Genomic DNA, 20,478 nt, shown 5'->3' with positions numbered 1-20,478 from the left:
TCTTGAGAGGTGGCAGATTGACCTTCCGCCGATGAATGATGGACCGATAAATGATGAGGGGTTCGGGAGTTTCCAGTTGGCGAATCGGCACGGGCGGAGGAGGGGGTTTGTTCTCTTGCTTGGGTGATTCGTTCGGCTGTGAGTGGTCCATCTCCTATGGTTTATACCCAAGGAAGAAGTAGGTGCAATCACACCCGCACAAATGCACTAGATCCCATTAAAACTCCAAAATTAAGCCCTTGCTAGAGGAGGGAGGGTCCACCTCAGTCCCTCCTATGTTACATGGCCCGCTCATTCAGCATATAGCCTGGCGGATGTCCGATATGACGGAGGCTGCCCACCGGACTTTTGCTTGATAATGCACGTGTAAATGTGTTGTGACCGTGTGGTAATGTGCGAACGTGATTTTAAGTGTAAAAACTATAATCTATAAGATATATATTCCAATTAGTCATCAAAGATTATGATTTAGCCAAAAATTTAAACAGAATAAATTTTTTCTAATCTGTTAAACAGTATGTCAGCTCCAGTGTACATGCTTTTATGAAGGGAAATGATAAATTCCAGCCTTTTCTTTACATGGGAGAGCCAGCTCCAGTGTAGGTTGCAATTAGGCCCGTTGAATCCTTCCCACCTGAATAAGATTAGCCTCTCTCCAATCATAGATACAGTGGGGCTGGCTCCAGTGTCCGCATGAGGGCACATATATTTCCACCTACATGAGGGCACATATAAAACCTTATAAATGTAAATTCTTTAATTAAATATCCTATAAATATAAATTTCAAATATACCATAAATGTAAATTTCTCTAGATTTTATATGTGATCGCATGTAAGTGTAATTTAAAAAAAAAACAAAAAATACATCGGAGCTCGTATGGTTTGATGATCCAAGCCGTTCATTTGTTGGGCCTTCACATATGTAGGTTCTACCTCAAAAATCAATTCTATAAAACAATCTTAAGCCTATGTAGAATGTTATTTTACACATCATTCAAATGAGCAATAGGACCAGAAGGTACAAAACCATGTGGGTTGCCTCATGATGGTCTACAAATATCAATGGTCTAAGTTAAACATACATGTCTCCAAGTGGGACCCAAGACTTGATCTCGACGGTGACAATCATTCTAGTCCGTCCCTTATTTTGATCAACTATATGAAATACTGACCTATACAATATAACTGAGTAGGTGAAGAGACCCAACCCATTTACACTTGAAATTCCATCAGTTGAGACATTTCGATTGTGTGGACTGACTTTGGAAAAGATGGAATTCGAGCAGAGAACTTTCCAGAGATGTGTTGCATGGATGGCCGAGTTTGTGGATTTGCGTTTATGCACGCGAGTGCCATTGACACTGCCAGAACAACTTCATTTCCAACTTGGTCTTCGGGATTTGGGAGCCGTGGGTCTAACACATCCTTTAGCCGTAGATTTTGGCCAACTTCAGATGATGATGTTAACAAGGAAGAGATGATATCTCTAGGGTGCCTTCCCATTATCACTTCAAGTGCTAAAACCCCAAAGCTATATACATCGCATTTCTCCGTCACTCTCATTGTGACATTAAAAAAAAAAGAAAAAAGAAAAAGAAGTCAAATGACATAAAATTTCTTGGCAAACATTTTGTCCTTCTGTAGGTGAGCCAAATGACATAACAATAAATAAGACAATTTTCTAAATAATTATACCGCAACAATAAAGTAGGCACAATATAGGAGGAACTAACCTGGAGCAACATATCCACGAGTGCCTGCAAGTTCTGTCCAGTTGGATGAATCGGCATTAGAATTCTAGCAGTACCAAAATCAGATACGTGAGCCTCAAATTTTGAATCCAATAAAACATTTTTGCTTGAGATATCTTGATGAACTATTGGCGGGTCGCAATCATGGTGCATGTATGATAAAGAATGTGCCACAGCTTTAATAATATTAACCCTCTTCACCCAATCCAACTCCATCGCCCCTTCGTCACTGCTTAGTATATTAGCCAAATTTCCTCTTTCTATGTACTCATAAATGAGAAACATACATCGACGATGGGAGCAAAACCCGTAACGTTGTGTCGCTTTTTTGGTTCACCATTGTTTATTGGCGTGGAATTGCATGGTTGCAAACCTTGCGCTTTGCCGCATAAACCTTTGTTGCCGACAAATGTCCCTTGTTGGAAGGCTTTGGTGTTAGGAAGTCTACCCACCAAATTATTGTATGATAAATCAGTCGATGTCAAGCTGAGCATATTTTCTAGAGAAGATGGAATTGACCCAGAAAGCTTGTTGTGGGAGAGATTTAAGATTTCCAGCATGTGTAATTTTTGCAGTTGGGGCGATATTTCTCCTGTAAGCATGTTAAAACTAAGATCTAGCATAATTTGCAGCTCTGCTAGATTGCCAATTTGAAATGGAATGCTTCCATTCAAATGATTTCTGCTTAAGTTCAAAGAATACAATTTCGAGCAATCTTCTAGTTGTTCTGGTATCGATCCACTCAGTTTGTTTGCTGATAGGTCCAGGATCTCCAAATTGGACAAATTTCCCATTTCTGATGGTATCCGACCAGAAAGTTGGTTACCATTCAAACTCATGTTATATAAAGCTGTCAAGCTCCCCAATTCCTTTGGAATCTCTCCGACCAAAAGGTTTGAAGAAAGGTCGAATAGTGCTAGTTGAATCAACTGTCCAAACTCCGGTGGTATTTTACCAGCTATCAAGTTCCCTGAGAACTTTAAACTTGTCAAACTTTTACACTTGCCCCAACTTGGAGAGAGTTCACCAGACAAACGGTTGTGGCTCAAGTTAATATTTGTTAGATTTGGACAAACTCCAAAGTCTTCGGACATATTTCCAGAGAGCTGGTTTCCTTCGATATAAACACTGGTTAAGGACGTGCAGTTTGTCCAGATTTTTGGGATGGGACCCGAAAGTTGATTGTGAGATAGACTTAGAATGGCTAGCGTTTTAAGTTCACCCAAAGAGGCCGGAATTGTGCCATTAAGAAGGTTATAGGCCATTTCGAGATGACTCACATTTTTCAAATTTCCTATTTCTTCAGGGATGGAGCCGGAGAGCTTATTGAAGTGGAGGAACAACGTGACAAGGTTGGTCAAGTTTCCTATTGTGGAAGGAATGGAACCTGTTAGAATGTTATCGGACATTGCTAGATCAGCCATATTTTTCAAATATCCTATTTCTACAGGGAGGGGGCCAGAGAGCATATTGTTGTGAAGGTACAACGTGACAAGGTTGGTCAAGTTTCCTATTGCGGAAGGAATGGAACCTGTTAGAATGTTATTGGACATTTCTAGATAAGCCATATGTTTCAAATATCTTATGTCTTCAGGGATGGTGCCAGAGAGATTATTGTTGTAGAGGTACAACGTGACAAGGTTAGACAAGTTTCCTAATGTGGAAGGAATTGTTCCAGAGAGTGCGTTGTTGCTAAGATCAAGATTGGCAAGTTTTGGAAAGGAAGAGAATTTGAAAGTATAGAGCTTACCTTGCAAACCTACACCTGATAGGTTTATATTAGTGACACTTCCTTCGTGGTTGCATGCTATTCCCCTCCAATTGCATGGGCTTTTATTGGTGGCATTGTGAAGCGACCATGAATTGAGAGGAGATTGGTTAAGGAGGCTAGCTTTCCAGCCGAGGAGAGCCTCTGCTTCTACTGAATTTGCCGTTGTTGAACGGCAAGAAAGCATCAGAAGGCAGAAAAGTAAAGAGAAGAGGGAGAGAGATTTCTTCAAGGCCATGGTTGTTGGTGGTGTTTGAGTTTTTTGGCTCATGTTGGATGTAAATTTATAGTGAAAAAGTCATGTGTCCTTCTATGTGGTGAGTTGAGGGGAATAATTGTGTAGCACATCTATTCTTGTAGCAGACAATTAATGTGGCCCCACTCGTATTTTTCTAAGCGTGTAAGAACCGTAGTCTTTTCTTCTTCTTGATCATTCACCACATAAACTTATCTTATTAGCTCACGCTGTGTTTTACCGTGAAGAGGTTGAGGACACATGTATGATCCTAGCCGTTTAATTTTTGGGACAAGTGGTTGAAAGATCGGGACGCCATTCCATGGAGGTCTGCAGATGTTCTAAAGGAGATTCTTGACATACGGCATGTCTCGCTCCGTTCCAAGAAATAGAGAGCTGAGTCATCACTTCCCTAAATTCCAAGTTTCTGACGGGATTCCAAACTAACAGGGAAGATTCTTGGCCATGTTCAATCTTGTGAGATAGATTAGATGGAGGGTTAGGATCTTGAACACGTGCCATTCCCTCTTGAAACAGTGGAGTGGGGGCGAAGCACAATAGCATACCCTAAAGGCCCTGTTTTCAAAAAAAAAAAAAAATTCTGATGGAAAAAAATTTGTTGGAAAATTTTCTAGCGGTCCATCGCAAAAGGCATTTGGCGGATGGTCTGTTGCATGTGAGAGCAGCCACATAGGCTCGCTTTGCAGCAGATTTTGTCGTTATTCATGAGGTGGCAGCCCTCATATGCAAGAGACCATCCACGAAATGCCTTCAGCACTAGAGGGATGTTATCATAAATTGAAGGCCCCTTTAGTAAAAATTGAATAGGTTTGGTTCGCAGTGTTTTATTTCCATAGGTTGATCCTAACCCTCCGATCTATAGAGGGTTAGGATCAACCATTTAACAATCAGATCGGAGGGTTAGGATCAACCTACGGAAATGATTTTTTAGGCACAACCTATTATTTAGGCTGTGGTCCATCTAATGGACGGTCTGGATCATCCTATGGTGCGGGCATGCCGCACTTTTAATAATGTGAGGAGTGCCCTCATCAAAATACAGTAGTGCTGATAACATTTCCCAAAATGAAATGACTAATTTGGGTGTGGGTCCTAAATGTATTAAGGTGTGGAGTGTGTCTCCTCGCCTTGTTGTACTAGCACCCGTGAAAACCTTCATAAATCGACGTATTTACTGGGGAGAAAGAGGTGTGGCACCTAAAAGCCCATATTAATATAGTAGGGAATCAAATTAGAACGTAAAGAGTTTAGACTCCCTCCCGGGCTCCACGGCCCATATCCGATAGCTATGGAATGCTCTTCACTTATTCTCCACCTCTATTTCTACTTATGCCTCGCCTCACATCCCTGCAAATATGTGATAGCCAGTCCTTCCCAACCTTAAAGGATCAAAATACAACTCAGTTTATTTTGACTATCCAAAAGTCACTTTCTATTTCGAATATTCGAAATAATAATTCACAGATTTATTGTAACTTATCTTTCTTGTCCCAAGCATATGTATTTTACAAATTATCACAAAACCAAGAAGTTATTAACAAGTATGATAACTTATATGCTTGAATGAGTTAGAAATGACAGAATTGCTTGAATGAGTTAGAAAAAAATATCAATGAGTTAGAAAAAAATATGCCAGCCTCGAAGGAGGGAGTCGTATGCGCTTTAGGGGGGTAAAGACCGGTACAATCTAGACAAATAGAAGCAAAACCATCCATATCTGCTTTCAGTCCCTCTACCCGGTGTATGTCGGTCTTTTCATATACTTTGAATCGTGATTCGGTAGGGGTGCAGTGGTGAACAGAACCTTCCAATGAGAAGGTAAACTCAATCACTTAGGAGGCAGCTGTAGTCTTCCAGGCCTTTTCCAAGCAAGGAGAGTCGTGTTCGGAAAGCTGCTTCTACTTCCACTTCTCTCTTACGGCAACGTGGGAAGTTGGAGTTGCAAGTCAGAAGCTGGCAATCCAGCCTTTGGGAAATCCCTCCTTTGAAGTGAAAGATGCTGTTTTCCGGAGGGGTGCCTCGGGTCCTGATGGTTTTTCTGGGGGGGGTCGTTCATGAGTGATAGAAACAACGCTCGTAAGGAGTCCTATTAAAACAAAGAAATATAGGCCTGCCTACCATCCACACCAGAATAGATGGAGTTTCCGAAAAAATCTGCTAGTGGAGGAAGACCTCCTAGGGATAAGAGACATAGGGCTGAAGAGAGAGCCAAAAAAGGATCTTTCGTATATAATCCTGCATAATCTCGAATGTTATCAGTTCCGGTACGTAGACCAAATAAGACAAAACGAGCAAAAGTTCCTAGATTTATGGAGATATAAAACAACATATAAGTTATCATGCTTGCATATCCATCATTTGAGTCTCCAACAATTATTCCAATAATCACATATCCGATTTGACCTATGGACGAATATGCAAGCATACGTTTCATGCTTGCTTGAGAGCATAGAAGTTATCATACTTGTTAATAACTTCTTGGTTATTGATATTTTTTTTCTTCCATCAATGCTGCTTTGTTTCCGCGGAGATAAAGGGCATGGCCCCAAAGTTGATGACTTAAATGATTATAAATGGGACCTACTTACTTGATAATTCCTCATCACTCACACTCAGCTAAACTTGCTAATTGGATTTCCAAATGGAAGAATCCAATCGTGTGTACAAAAACGTTAAAAACTTCGTAGTTCAAAGGCGTTTCTGCAACAAACGATCAGTTTGGATCTTCCAACAAGGTGGGCCCAATGTAAACCATTCAGTTTTTGAGCTCCAACAGCCCAACCTAAGTAGCACGTACCCCAAAATTTTTCTATGTAGGATGATCCTAACCTTCCTATCATTCGGTAGAGCTTTCTATACGGTGTAGTTTGTTTATTTTTATTGGCAAAGATTTATTTTACTTTTCTAATGGGTGTAGTTTATCTACATATTAGAGGGTTAGAATAGTAAGATGGAGATGATTTTGGAGCAATGGATATCTACATTGGGGCCCAACAAATGAACGGTTTAGAAGATATGTACATTTTGTGATGCACACAAATGGATGTAGGGGTGGACATGGTTCGGTTCGGTTCCAGGGTATACTCAGAACCGAACCATGTGCAATCAGTTCTCAGAATTTGGAACCAGAACCAAACCATATACTTTGGTACCAAACCGAACCAGAACCGACCGGTTCGGTTCGGTTTTGCGTATACCCAACCTTTATTTTTTTTCCTTTGCATAAAAGCAACTAAGCAAGGTTTGAAAAGGTTATGTAATGTAACAATGAATATAGTGACAATGAACAGAGTCACTTTACATCTCTTGGTGGGCCATGATAGATGAGCACAGACGTGTCGAGCAGGAGCCTTGTATTTACTTGGCTGAGGATTGGAATCATAAATGTACCAATCAAATAGTGCTGACTTATAATCAACACATCTTATTGAAACAATCGACATATTTAACTAGGTAGGTGATTTATTCGACCCCTTTTTTTACTTGGGACAGCCCTCATGTGTATTTACAACTACCCTTTTTACATTAGAGGAGGCGGTCCCGATTAAGAAAAAGGGGTGAATATATCATTTCCCTCTAACTATAGTCTATTTGGAAGGCCCCCTCACTCATTACTTTTCTTCTACATGGGTGACGCCTCCAAGGTAGAGAGATCGAGGGCGCATATCTTGCATAAGAATTGCTCTCGTTTCATTTATTTCCAAACCATATGGCTTTTCTAAGGCAACGGAGAAAGACACATAGGGAGTCGATTTAAGATATTTGGGGGTCAATTTATCACTGGCCTAAAAAAAAACTAGCTACTTGCAATGTGTTATTTTCAACGAATAAAAGTGAGATCTGACAGGGAAAAGCAGTAGCATTCATCCGACGGGCATCATAGTGAGTCGCCATTGTACATAGACATTATTACCTTTGGAATGTCCGGTGTGAGGAGATAAGAAGAGACGACTAATGCGGGAGTGGGTCCTCAATGTATTAAGTTGGAGTGTGTTTTTCCTCATCTTCTTATTGTTATTGATGTGTTTTTCGTCCCTCGATGATAATATATATATACCCTCTATGGAGATTAAGGGTATGGTCCCAAAGTTGATTACTTGAATGAACATATATGGGACCCACTCGGATGATAATGCTTCATCAGTCCTATGCAACTAATCTGACTAGTTCTGTTTTGTGTTGATTACCAGGTCTGTAATTAAGTGAATGATATGTGTGAGTAGGTGTGTGATGTGTGTTGAACGGATGGGCGTGCCAATTTGTAAAGTAAATAACCAATGCAGATGATGTTTATATAATATTGTAGCATGTTATTTTACACATCTGTCAAATGAGCAATGGAATTTTTGAAAGGATGTAAATATAAAAATTTTCAGTTTTTCAATTATAATCTGAAAATCTAGAAAATTCCAATAAATCTTAGGAAATTCAAAAAGCATTCCGAAAAATCTAGAAAGAAATTCGGAGTGGTTAGAAACAATTTTTGGGGATTTTGATAGAATTTTTGAAAGGATCTAAATGTAAAATTTTAAATTTCTCATGGGTTCTATGTAATTGTATTTTTTTTCCCAAACTCTTTCCTGAGGGTCATTGGACATCATGTAATCTCTTTTTTTTTTTTTTTTGCTGGAATGAGATTAAACCCACAAGGACCCGTGTAACACCTTTTGCTTTTTGCTTTTTGTGTGTGATAAGTGCCACGATAAATGTAAACCCACAAGGACCGTGTAACACCTTTTCAGAGGGCCAATAAATGTAAAGACGAGGAGCATGTAACACATTTCAGAGGGTCTCAAACCCATTGAAGATTCGCCTATTTATAGATGCCTACGGGGAGCATGTAACATATTTCAGAGTTATTAGCGTGCCTCACACTCTTGGTGGTCTACGTGTGAGCCCCATTCAGAAGCTTCTCCTACGTTATCCTTATGGCCTACCTGCCCTCGTCTCTTCACACTGTATTATTGGCTTTGACCTATCAATTCAATTCGTTTTCCTTTTTTTCTGCCAAACAAGGAGAGTTCTTCCATCTCCTACCCATTTTTTTTTTTTTAATTGTCTGTGTTCTTCCATATTTTCTGCCAAACTAGGTTGACGGCATGAACATCGTTGCCTGAAGACAAGGAGAAAATGAGGGAGAAGATAAATCAAACAACGATGAGGACACCATCCTCTGTAGACTTGGTCGACGGTATGAATATCGTCGCCTGAAAAGAGCCGACCAACGATGGGAAAATCATCGCCCTGAAAAAGAGGTCAGCAGGAAAAGATCGTCGCCTATAAGAGAGCCGACCAACGATGCATATGGAAGACATCGCTCAGAAAAGAGGGGACAGGGCATAAAGCTGAGAAGACAAAGACTAATTAGGAAGCACGGAAATCGGGTTGGGTCTGGATGGGTTGGAAAATGGGTTCCTCGAGTTGGGTCGGGTTGGCCTCAACCCGACCCAACCCTACTCGAGTTGCACCCCTATTAATAACACTTCTGAACCCTTATAAACCCTTAATACACCATCATAAAAAGACAGAGTTATCAAACATATTAAATGAGATATTAGGGGTTAAGTGCACAAACCTTAAGAGGATAAAAATAAAACTCACATTTTTCTCCTTTTGTTTTTGTTCCAGACATTAATGGAGATTGGGGAAGGTAAAAGGTTGGTAGAAAAAGAAGGGATAACTTTTTTATCCCTTTTTTATGGCTTAACGTGTATTTTGAGGGTGGAAGGGTATTTTGGTCAAAAACCTTGTCAGGAAAAGCAAAATGGAACCCTTTGACAAGTTTGAAATTCAAGGGGTCCATCTCACTATTTCAGATATTTTGAGGTACTGTTTGACCAAATTTCCTTAGAAAAATGAATAAATTACTCCCAACTCACTAACTCATATTGTACCAGTTATCAATAAAGAGGCCTTGCCGTTTTTCAGTTATTTTAAGTTTTTAACCCTTCACAAAACTAAAGCGATAGACCCCCACTTTCGTTCACTTAAGAGAAGTTTAATACAAAGCCAAATTACACCTACTTTAAACTATTTATAAAATCTCCTACCTAAAAATTGAGATACTTCGTCAAATTATAAGCACACTTTCTCTGTTTTTTTTCTTAATATTGCACGTGGATGATGATTCTCCCGCAACAAACCCTCGTGCTTGGAGGAAACTTGATCTCAGACTTTGTTCTGTCACAACCTATGCTGTCATAAAATATTGCTTTCACAACCTATGATGTACCTATTATTTTAACTTTTAAGCACCCTGTATTCCTATGTCTAGAGATTTTAGAAATGTCAGTAAGATCCAACTCAAAACCTATATCCATTATCTTTTATCACATGATCATCATAGCAAGCGTCCCTTTTCTTTTCAGATCTTTTAAGGTCATCATTATGATTGTGCTTGTTAAAAATTTCAGCATTTTATTAATTTGATTGACCATCAAGAAAAATATGTCTACAAGATCTTAGTTGACTTAATTTTCCTCAGTATTATCTCCTTCGTATGATTCCACTCTATTAGTTAGATCTTCTTATTCCTTCTCTACTCCTGATTATGAAAACCTTGATCTTCATCCTCTAGACACTGATTGAACCTCTCCTGAGTTGCATCCTTGTTATAATTTTCGATAGTCTTTGATTTTGGTTTTTTGTATATTGTACTCCTGAGTTGTTCGATCAAATATCAAGGGTGACACTTTTTCAAAGGGCATGCCCAATCAGGCATCATATAAAAACTCACATATTCTAGCAATTAATATAATATTAAAATCAAAATTAGAATGAGAGTAATTTTTTTTTATCAATGATCTGAAATTTTTTATTTCCATATACTTTTATATGAAAATCACCACACCATGTATCATGTAGCATTTGACCATATGAAGTTGTGAACTCTTTCAGAATCACTTCACAAGAATAATCCCCAGCATCACCCCAGGGAAGAAGAAAATTCATTTCGTTATAGAAAAACATCGCAATTTCCAACTAGAAAAGTACATAGAACTTCTTTTTATCCAGAAACCAACCATAGCCCTTGATATTCTATACTCATAAGAGGCTTGAAACAAATTTAGAGACTATATTTTGAATTGGAAGACACTTTTAAAACGGGATCCCTTCCCGAAAATAAAAAGGGGTAAATATGGCCGAGCGATTTTATTTTTTTTTGAAATGGCGGAGAAATTTCATTAAAGAAAAGTGGATGTGGACCGAGAAGGACCACTACAAGAGAAAAAGAAACACAAAAACAAAAAAAGAACAGAAGAAATACAGTTCTCACAGAGGAAGGAAATCAAACCACTCCAAACCTATACATCTGACCCTCCCCTAGCCAAAGCATCTGCCTCCCCATTAGCCGATCGCTGCACACAATTGAACACTATAGTGGAGCCCGAGATTAGATCTTCTATTTCATAAAAAATAGAGGAAAATCTCCATGGGGGAACCACCGCCCCCTTCAACCATCGAAGGGCATGGCCCCAAAGTTGACGACTTAAATGATCATAGATGGGACCTACTTACTTGATAATTCCTCATCAGTCACAAGCTGCTAAACTTGCTAATTGGATTTCCAATTGTAAGAATCCAATCATGTGTACAAAAAACGCTAAAAACTTGCTAGTTCAAAGGCATTTCTGCAACAAACGATCAGTTTGGATCTTCCAATAAGGTGGGCCCAATGTATTTTCTAATTTATGGGTGTTATATGGTGTCCATATGTAGATGCACACATTTTGTTTTAAAATAGTGGAGCCTATCTTGTTCAAATAACTAAACCATTCAGTTTTTGAGCTCAAACAGCCCAACCCAAGTAGCACGTACCCCAAAATTTTTCTATAGAGGATGATCCTAACCTTCGTATCACTACTCGGTAGAGTTTTCTGTACGGTGTAGTTTGTTTATTTTTAATGGCAAAGATTTACATTACTTTTCTAATGGGTGTAGTTTATCTACATATTAGAGGGTTAGAATAGTAAGATGGATATGATTTTCGAGCAATGCATATTTACATTGGAGCCCAACAAATGAACGGTTTTGATCTTCGAACAAATAGGACTCAAGTGAATTTTTTAGAAGATATGTACATTTTATGATGCGCACAAATGGATGTACATTTTTTATTTTTTTTAAAAGATGGGCCTACCTGTAGACACCCCATTTTGACAGGGCCCTAAACCCGCGTATTCGAATGAAATCCCGAGGTCAAGCGAAATCCCGAGGTCAAGCGGAAAATGAATGAATGTGGGGCCCGCTGATGTAGGACCCGTTTGTGTGGAGCCCGCTGATGTGGGACCCGCTTGTATGGGACCCGTTGATGTGGGACCCGCAGATGTGGGACCCGATGGTGTGGGACCCGCTGGTGTGGGGCCCGTTTGTGTGGGACCCGTTTATGTGGGACCCGCTTGTGTGGGGCCCGCTGATATGGGACCCGCTGTGTGTGGGACCCGCTAATGTGGGATGTGCTGTGTGTGGGACCCGCTTATGTGGGGCCCGCTGATGTGGGGCCCGTTTGTGTGGATTTCTTCTTTTTTTAGAGTCTGTCATAGAGAGTTTAGGATTCCGTCCTTCCATCTTTCAGAGTCAGTCTTCAGCATAGGAGTCAGTCCTTCAGTCTTTCAGGGGTCTGTCCTATCATCATAGGGGTTAGGATTCTGTCCATCCCCTCATCCAATCACGTGATTTTATTCACTCCTGCAAGGTATAGGATGCTGTCCAACCCTTGCAGAGTTGTTATTCTGTTCATTCCCCCCCGCAAAGCATAGGATGCTGTCCAACCTTTGCGGGATATCAGGAGTCTGTCCTCCACTTGTGATGATAGGATTTTGTCCTCTTGTGTCGAAAAAAATCAAAAAACATCTGAAAAATCAAAAATCTCAAAAATCTCGAGTCATTAGAGTGTAGTTAGGAAAATCTGTTCCGAACTACGGATGGCTTGATCCCTAGCTGAGGGGTACGTAGGCAGCTCAGGCGTACTGCTGGCATCCTGAGTGCAGTCACCAACCTTTTTTTTATCACTCTTTATTTCTCACCTTTCCTTCCGAACTACGGATGGCTTGATCCCTAGCTGAGGGGTACGTAGGCAGCTCAGGCGTGCTGCTGGCATCCTGAGTGCAGTCACCATTTTCACTTTCACTCCTTATTTTTACACCATTTTTTTAAATCACCATTTTACAAATATTTCACATCTTTTCGTCCACCCGAGTTCAGTCAAACCTTCTTAATAAATATTTTCAAACATTTCAAAACAAAAGCAAAAAAAAAAAAAAAAAGGGCAAGGACGGTGATTGCCAGGTCACTCGGAGCCCTCTTTTCATTCCATTTCCGGTTTTCATCGTGGTTTGCCGGTTTTATCGATTTTCCGACGTTTTTATCGCGTTTTGGGACGGGCGACGACGTAGCGTGGCCCCTTCGCAGGGATTGTCCTCGCTGGGCCCAACGATAGGCTATGACGATCGTGAGACCTATCCGATCTTCAGCGGATCAGGATTGTTGAGTTTGATTCATTAGACTCCCTGAGCCTATCGTACGCTCCCTTTTATTTTCCCTGGCATTCTCGGTCCTCATGTACCGTCGATTTATCGATTCATTTATTTCCTCGCATCTTTTGTTTATCGTGTGTTTGTCTTTGGTTCCTTGTGTGTTTACTTTCAGATTGCTTATTATTTGTGCGCTTAGTTTCACATGCTTAGCTGTGGCTATTTACTGCTTTCCGCTTACCATATCTGATATTGCTTGTTTAGCTGTAGCTGTGCATGCGGATGTTACTGCTTTCCTAGATGTGATGGGTTAGGAGTAGATGCGGTGAGTTAGGATTTGGATGTCTATTTTCTTTTGCCCATCCCCGGGTCATGCATGCTTAGATAGACGTTTTCTCGGGGATGCTCGTTCCCATTTCACATGATTTTCGCCCAAAATTCTTCAAAGTTAATAATAAATGGCATAAGAGACCAGGTGCTCGCACTTGGGCGAATTGGGGGCGCCTAACCCCTTCCCCATTCGTCATCAGGCACGGACCCTTTATATCTCTGGTTATCTGTTGCGACAGAGCACAGCATGGGATCCAGGGCCCACTTCCTTGGATGGCGACTCTTTCTTTATTCGAGGTGCGTCTCGAATCCGGGCTGGTCCCCGAATCGAGAGGTATCTCACTTCACATCGCCGCTCATGCTGTGAGGGGCACTCTTTCGAGAGTTCCTTGGCGGAGCTCTCCTTCACGTGGATGATCCAGAGACACGCGTCGCGGGGGCACGTCCCCCGCGCCGCGCGCCCGTCTCGGATCGCGGGTCCACACTACCTTATTCAAAAATCTAAATGAGTGAAATGAAATGTATTCCTCTATTTTCTTTCCACAGCCACCTCCTTTTACCGTAAAAAAGAGTAGTCATAAGTACACTAGAGGATATAATTTGATCGTTATGGGAAAATCCAAAATCTTTGTAGATCGAGCCAATCATTAGTTCCCAACCATAAGGCGAGTGGAATCCGATACATAAATCAGTTAATAAAAGAATAGAAAAGCTTCTTCGCCAAATTGCCCGAAGCTTATGCTTTTTTCAATCCAATCGTAGATTTTATGCCAGTCATACCTGTGCTCTTTTTTCTCTTAGCCCTTGTTTGGCAAGCTGCTGTAAGTTTTCGATGAGATCTTTAATCTTCTATACTGAGATATACCATGAGACCAACAAGTTGATTCGAGATCTCGCTATCAACCTCTTGTCCTAAAAAAAGTAATCTTTCTCGATGAAGTCACATGATAGGAAATTGTTTCCAACCTAATTATTCCTAAATATTCTATTTCAATGAACCAGCTCTTGCCAGAATTATGGATATTACAACGAGGAACAACCAACCCCATTTTCGTATAGAAATCTCTGATCAACGATAGAACAAGATCCATTTTGCATCATATCTAACGGATTCCTTGGTTCGGACCGAAAAAGCAATGTCACTCGATCATTATCAAACTGACTGCAATCTTTTTCTGTCCGTGAGGATCCCACCGGATTGCCTGGTATTCCACCAATGAGTAACCCAGTGGCCCGAGGAAGAAAGGGATTTGAGTAGTCACCTAAACAATTTAATTGCTAAGCGGGATCACGTTGAGAGAGAGAGAGAGAGAGAGAGAAAGAGAGAGAGAGAGAGAGAGAGAGAGAGAGAGAGAGTAATTTTGTTATTTTAAAAACTTCAATGATGAAAAGGAGCAAAATAATTTTGTTATTTAAAAAACTTTATTGAAGAAAAGGAACTGAACTTTGTTTTGGGGATGTTGTGATAACCCCAATCTCAGAGACTTGAAAACCCCCTTCCAAAACTCTAGTACGCTTGGCCAATTTTTAGGGACTTGATCACCCCATTCGGAAATTGGTGACCCCATTTTATATACTAGATAACTCCAATCCTAGAAACTTAAAAACCCTCTTCCAAAACTTTAGTACCCTTTGCTAATTTTCAAGCACTTGATAAGCCCGTGATACTAGATAACCCCAATACCAAATACCTGAAAACCCCCTTCCAAAACTCTAGTACCCTCGGCCAATTTTCAGGGACTTGATAAGCCCATTCTGAAATTGGTAACTCCATTTTGATACCTGATAACCCCAATCGTAGAGACTTGAAAACCCTCTTCCAAAGTCAAAACATGTTGTATATGCCAAAGGGTACTTTCGTCCAGTTGATAATTTTTGAAAAGCATGGGTCCTGTTGATAATTTTGCCTAATGTTTGTCCCACTGGTAATTGGTCCAAAGCTAAATTGTCTTGCCTTAAAGATGGCAAAGGGACAAGATGCCTTTAGCCCTTTAGGTCTGACATGCAAGGAATTATTGAAGTCCTTCACCTTCTGTATCCTCTTACAATTGTGTTGGCAATGTACTTTGAAGAGGAGAATAACATTACCTTAGAATAATGAGATGGGTCTTCCTCCGTCTGTGCAATACTCCTCATGGGCCAACTAGAGAAAATGGTCTTTCCTTATAGTCAGTCACTCAGGCTCGTTGAGAGAACTAGACAAGGCCTTGTATCATTGGGCTGTCTAGGTCAGTCGCTACTTTTCTAGTTTCAAAGTGATATGTCTCTCTTCAATTTTCACTAGCTTATTAATGTTTCCATGGATTGAGGCTATTTTCTTTCGTTCCCTTCTCTTCTAATTTGGATAATGTGAGGCCAATTTCACTATTATTAATACCCTTCCACGAGCTTATTTTTGGCATTATCCTTTGAAGCTTTAATAGGAAAAATATTAGACAAAGGGGTCGGTTGAGGGATACATATGAATTAAATTTGCCTACCTTGTATTTACTTGGCTGAGGATTGGAATCATAAATGTACCAATCAAATAGTGCTAACTTATAATCAACACATCTTATTGAAACAATCGACATATTTCTAGGTAGGTGATATATTCGACCCTTTTCTTACTTGGGACAGCCCTCGTGTATTTACAACTACCCTTTTTACATTATAGGAGGCTGTCGCGATTAAGAAAAAGGGGTGAATGAGTCTAAGGCAACGGAGAAAGACACATAGAGAGTCGATTTAAGATATTTGGGGGTCGATTTATCACTTTTTCAACGAATAAAAGTGAGATTTGGACAGGGAAAAGCAGTAGCATTCATCCGATTACTAGCAATGTGTTATCTTCAACGAATAAAAGTGAGATTTGACAGGGAAAAGCAGTAGCATTCATCCGACGGGCGTCATAGTGAGTCGCCAATGTACATAGCCACTATTACCTTTGGAATGTCCGGTGCGAGGAGATAAGAAGAGACGACTAATGTGGGAGTGGGTCCTCAATGTATTAAGTTGGAGTCTGTTTTTCCTCATCTTCTTATTGTTATTGATGTGTTTTTCGTCCCTCTATGCCTGCTTTTTTCCATGGAGATTAAGGGTATGGTCCCAAAGTTGACTACTTGAATGAACATATATGGGACCCACTTGGACGATAATGCCTCATCAGTCCCATGCAACTAATCTGACTAGTTCTGTTTTGTGTTGATTACCAGGTCTGTAATCAAGGGAATGGTATGTGTGAGTTGGTGTGTGATGTGTGTTGAACGGATGGGCGTGCCAATTTGTAAAGTAAATAACCAACATACTAAGGGCAATTGACTTCCGTCCCCTAGGATTGGATTTCAGGCGATTAAGAAGAAGAAGAGGGCAACCCAATTGCTTTCTTGGGATCTAATGCCATTTGTTTAACAAAATTAAGGACATTCGAAGGGGCAAGATGCCTGAGTAGTGATCATGGCTTTATCGTCAATGCACGCAAAATACAAACTACTCGACAGAGATTGACATGAATCGATTAAATTCTTAATAAAACAAATACAAATAGAGAAATGCTAACTGAATATGATGAAACCATTATGGGAGGAGTCCATGCATGGTGCATTTATAATGGCACACAAAAATGTTAAATTAAATGAATAAAAAATGCTCCTCGGCAAGTTGGTCCAATGGGAGAACTCTTGTACGTATTTTTTCTGGGGTGCCATTCAGTTTAACATTCTTCTTATAATTATAAGTGCAGAATCATTAAGCTATCTTTGAGATCAATGACTGTGATCAATTCTAGTATTCCATTGGATCCACACCACCAAAGTAGATTATTTATTGTTTTACGCTTCCATTTTCAGTGCTATTATAAACAAGATGGAATAATTATTCCACTTCAGTGACGTGGATCCATTGGGGGCGCACTTGCTGCCGGTGTTTGCAAGGACACCCTTCAATTTAGCATTCCTCTAATCATGAAGTGTGATACCAAGTAAATGAAACTGTTTCCTCAGACTCATCTCTTGGGTTGTTTCTCTTCTCAACTACCTATCATCTGATGGGGCGGCCCATATTAAAACAAAAGTGTACGAACGGCATCATCGATGGATGCGATTTGTTCCAAAAAGAGCCAATAAGTTTGGGGGAGGACTATGAGTCTCTTTTGTGAGTACGCGACTTTTCCACATCTTCTCCCAGCTGATGGGCCTCACGGGGAGTGAGTCAATGTACAAAAATGGCAGCGGTTGAACATTCATGCCATTGGCCTCATTGTGATTGGGCCAAAGGGGATTGATATTATTGATTTTGGCATGCCCGGTGGTAGGATATAAGAAGAGACGATTAATTTGGGATGGGTCCTCGATGTATTAAGTTGAGGTGTTTTTCCCCTCATCTTCTTGTTATTATTGATGTCACGCCCCGAACCCGGAATTCGGGGTCCGGCCAAGTGACAGCCACTACACACTCATAGGATCACCCCCACAAGCATGCAAGGCTCCATCACAACCAACTATTAACAACATTCAAAGCGTCTAATAAATACGAAAGTTTTAGTCTCAATTAAAGTTCAAATGAAATACATATATAATAGGTCTATTTAAATCTGAATCCAATAATACTTATTCAACGACAATCACCTTAATCAAGTAATAAAATTCTCAAAGCTGGAATACTGAAAGAAAGCAGGAAATCTCCTAGGCTCCAATCCAAGCGCCTGAATTCCTCACCAGGTCTACTGCCGCCTCGGAATCTGAAAATTGTTAAACCACATAATGAGCTAACAACCCAACCGGTTTTCCAAATCTAAGTCAGCTAATAGGAAAACATATACATGCTAGTGCGGAACAAGAAATAAAATGCCATAAAATTTTAGTCTATGCAAAAATTTGTAAAAAACAAGGAAATCGTTTCAACATAAGTTGCATAAGAAAAATACATATTTTTACTAAAAGAATATCCAACCATACCACTCGGTTTTACAATTTCCATTTTTTTAATCAATGACAAAAATCACATATCAATCTTCTTTGTGGCCAACTTCCAACCTTATTGGCAAGTAGCGTGTTGGATATTGACCCTACATGACCGTAAACGAATGGCGGCAATTGAAAATTCATGACATGGGCTTCATAGTGATTGGGCCAATGTACATAGAAATTATTGGCTTTGGCGTGTCCGGTGGGAGGAGATAAGAAGAGACGACTTATGTGGGAGCGGGTCTTCATAGTGATTGGGCCAATGTACATAGAACATAGAAATTATTGGCTTTGGCGTGTCCGGTGGGAGGAGATAAGAAGAGACGACTTATGTGGGAGCGGGTCCTAATATATTAAGTTGTGTGTTTTTCCTTGTCTTCGTGTTGTTGTTGATGTGTTTTTCTTCCCTCTATCCCTGCTTTGATCAAGGGTATTGACAAAATATGAGAAGATTTCTAGTAATCTTACTTAATTATAATCAATCCCAAATTGTGCTTATATAGAGCACTCAAAGGATAATCATAGAATGAAATCCTTGACAATTATGAAAGGAAACAATTTTAATCAAATATACTTTCCTAATCTCTCTAGAGTTACCTTTCTTTCTCTACCGTACCTCTTCTAATATGCTTGCCTAATCTAACACAACAATGATCCGACGGTGAGATCTAAATCTAATCCAACGGTGAGATTTCACATGTTCTAACAGGTTTGGCCTAAAAGTTGCCGACATGAATGATCATAGATAGGACCCACTTAGATGATAATTTCTCATCAGTCCAATGCAACTAAAATGACTATTTCTGTTTGGTGTTGATTACATGGTCTGAATTAATCGAATGGTATGTGTGAGTTAGCGTGTGATGTGTGTTGAATGTGCAGGCACACCAATTTGTAAAGTAAATGACCAGTATACAATTCTAAGGGCAATTGAATTCTGTCCCCTTGGATTGGATTTCTGATAATTGAGGGAATGCCACTTCTTTTTTTGGGTACATGATGCCAAAGTGATGGCTTTATCATCGATGCAACGTAGAATGCAAATTAACTCGGTGATGGACTGGAATCCGATTAAATTCTGATTAAAACAAACACAAACAGACGCGCCGGTGCGATGGATGAATAAAGAATTAAAGTGAATTGCTCAACAAAGAGGTTGAATCAATTCTAGGGGACTTCATAGTGCATATAATGGCATACAAAAATGTAAAATTAAATGAATAATAAAATGCGCTTTGGTGAGTTGGTCCAATGGGGGTGCCCTTGTAGCTGGTTTTTTCTAAGGCACCCTTCAGTTTAATATTCTTAAATTTTCATTTATGATAGTCATGATTGTAATTTTTTGTGCCATCTTAAATGCAAGTTGACTAGGGGCGTCCTATACTCCCTTTTTTGCAAGGGAGCCTAAGAATCTAGCATTCCCCAAAATCATTGAAAAGATATAAGGCAATTTTATAATTTTAATGAAGTTTATTGGCATGCATTTGATTTTTGTCGTCGTTTACATTTTTCTTCGATCTTCTCTATGAAAATTAAAAAAAAAAGGTGATCCATTTTGAAAAGAAGCTATTTTATTAGTCTTAGTTAATTGAAATTGAGGGGGCTATTTATAATATGCATTCACATCAGAGAGTATTTTAATCCATTACCTATAAATTCGCACTTCAGAATCAGTATTTGAACGTGGTAAAGCAAATGTAAAGTAACTAACTGTTAGACCCCTAAAACCAATGGCATAGGTATTGGCTTGTGGTGGCACCTTGCACCCTTGCCAATAGCCAAGATGGGGCTAGGGAGTTAGGCCAATAGGAAACAAGGTGGGAAGAAGGCCATGGGACCAAGGCTCTAGCATGGCATAGAGCATAGGCGTGGGCTATGCGTAGCTTGCACGGGCAAGCATTGCTGGGCACTGGATCGGTGGGCACTGGCTGGATCGGTGGGCACTGGATTGTTGG

General features: G+C 40.0%; 1 protein-coding gene across 1 annotated transcript; it reads right to left on the bottom strand.

Moving 5' to 3' along the window:
* Positions 1–449: 449 nt before the first annotated feature.
* Positions 450–3,761, bottom strand: LOC143890165 (uncharacterized). The gene is made up of 2 exons (XM_077394743.1): positions 1,736–3,761; positions 450–715 (listed from the first exon to the last, which is right to left on the bottom strand). The coding sequence occupies exon 1, from the start codon at positions 3,757–3,759 to the stop codon at positions 2,014–2,016; it is 1,746 nt and encodes a 581-aa protein (XP_077250858.1). The 5' UTR covers positions 3,760–3,761; the 3' UTR covers positions 450–715; positions 1,736–2,013.
* Between the last annotated feature and the right edge of the window lie 16,717 nt (positions 3,762–20,478).

The sequence above is a fragment of the Tasmannia lanceolata genome, unplaced genomic scaffold, assembly GCF_043159265.1.
Source record: "Tasmannia lanceolata isolate RefF3 unplaced genomic scaffold, GAP_Taslan_0.1 ptg000013l, whole genome shotgun sequence".
NCBI lineage: Eukaryota > Viridiplantae > Streptophyta > Magnoliopsida > Canellales > Winteraceae > Tasmannia > Tasmannia lanceolata.
This window is presented reverse-complemented; position numbering and strand designations above follow the sequence as displayed.

Excerpts from the sequence above, each read along its gene's own strand:
- LOC143890165 (XM_077394743.1), bottom strand. The coding sequence starts at position 3,759 with ATGGCCTTGAAGAAATCTCTCTCCCTCTTCTCTTTACTTTTCTGCCTT.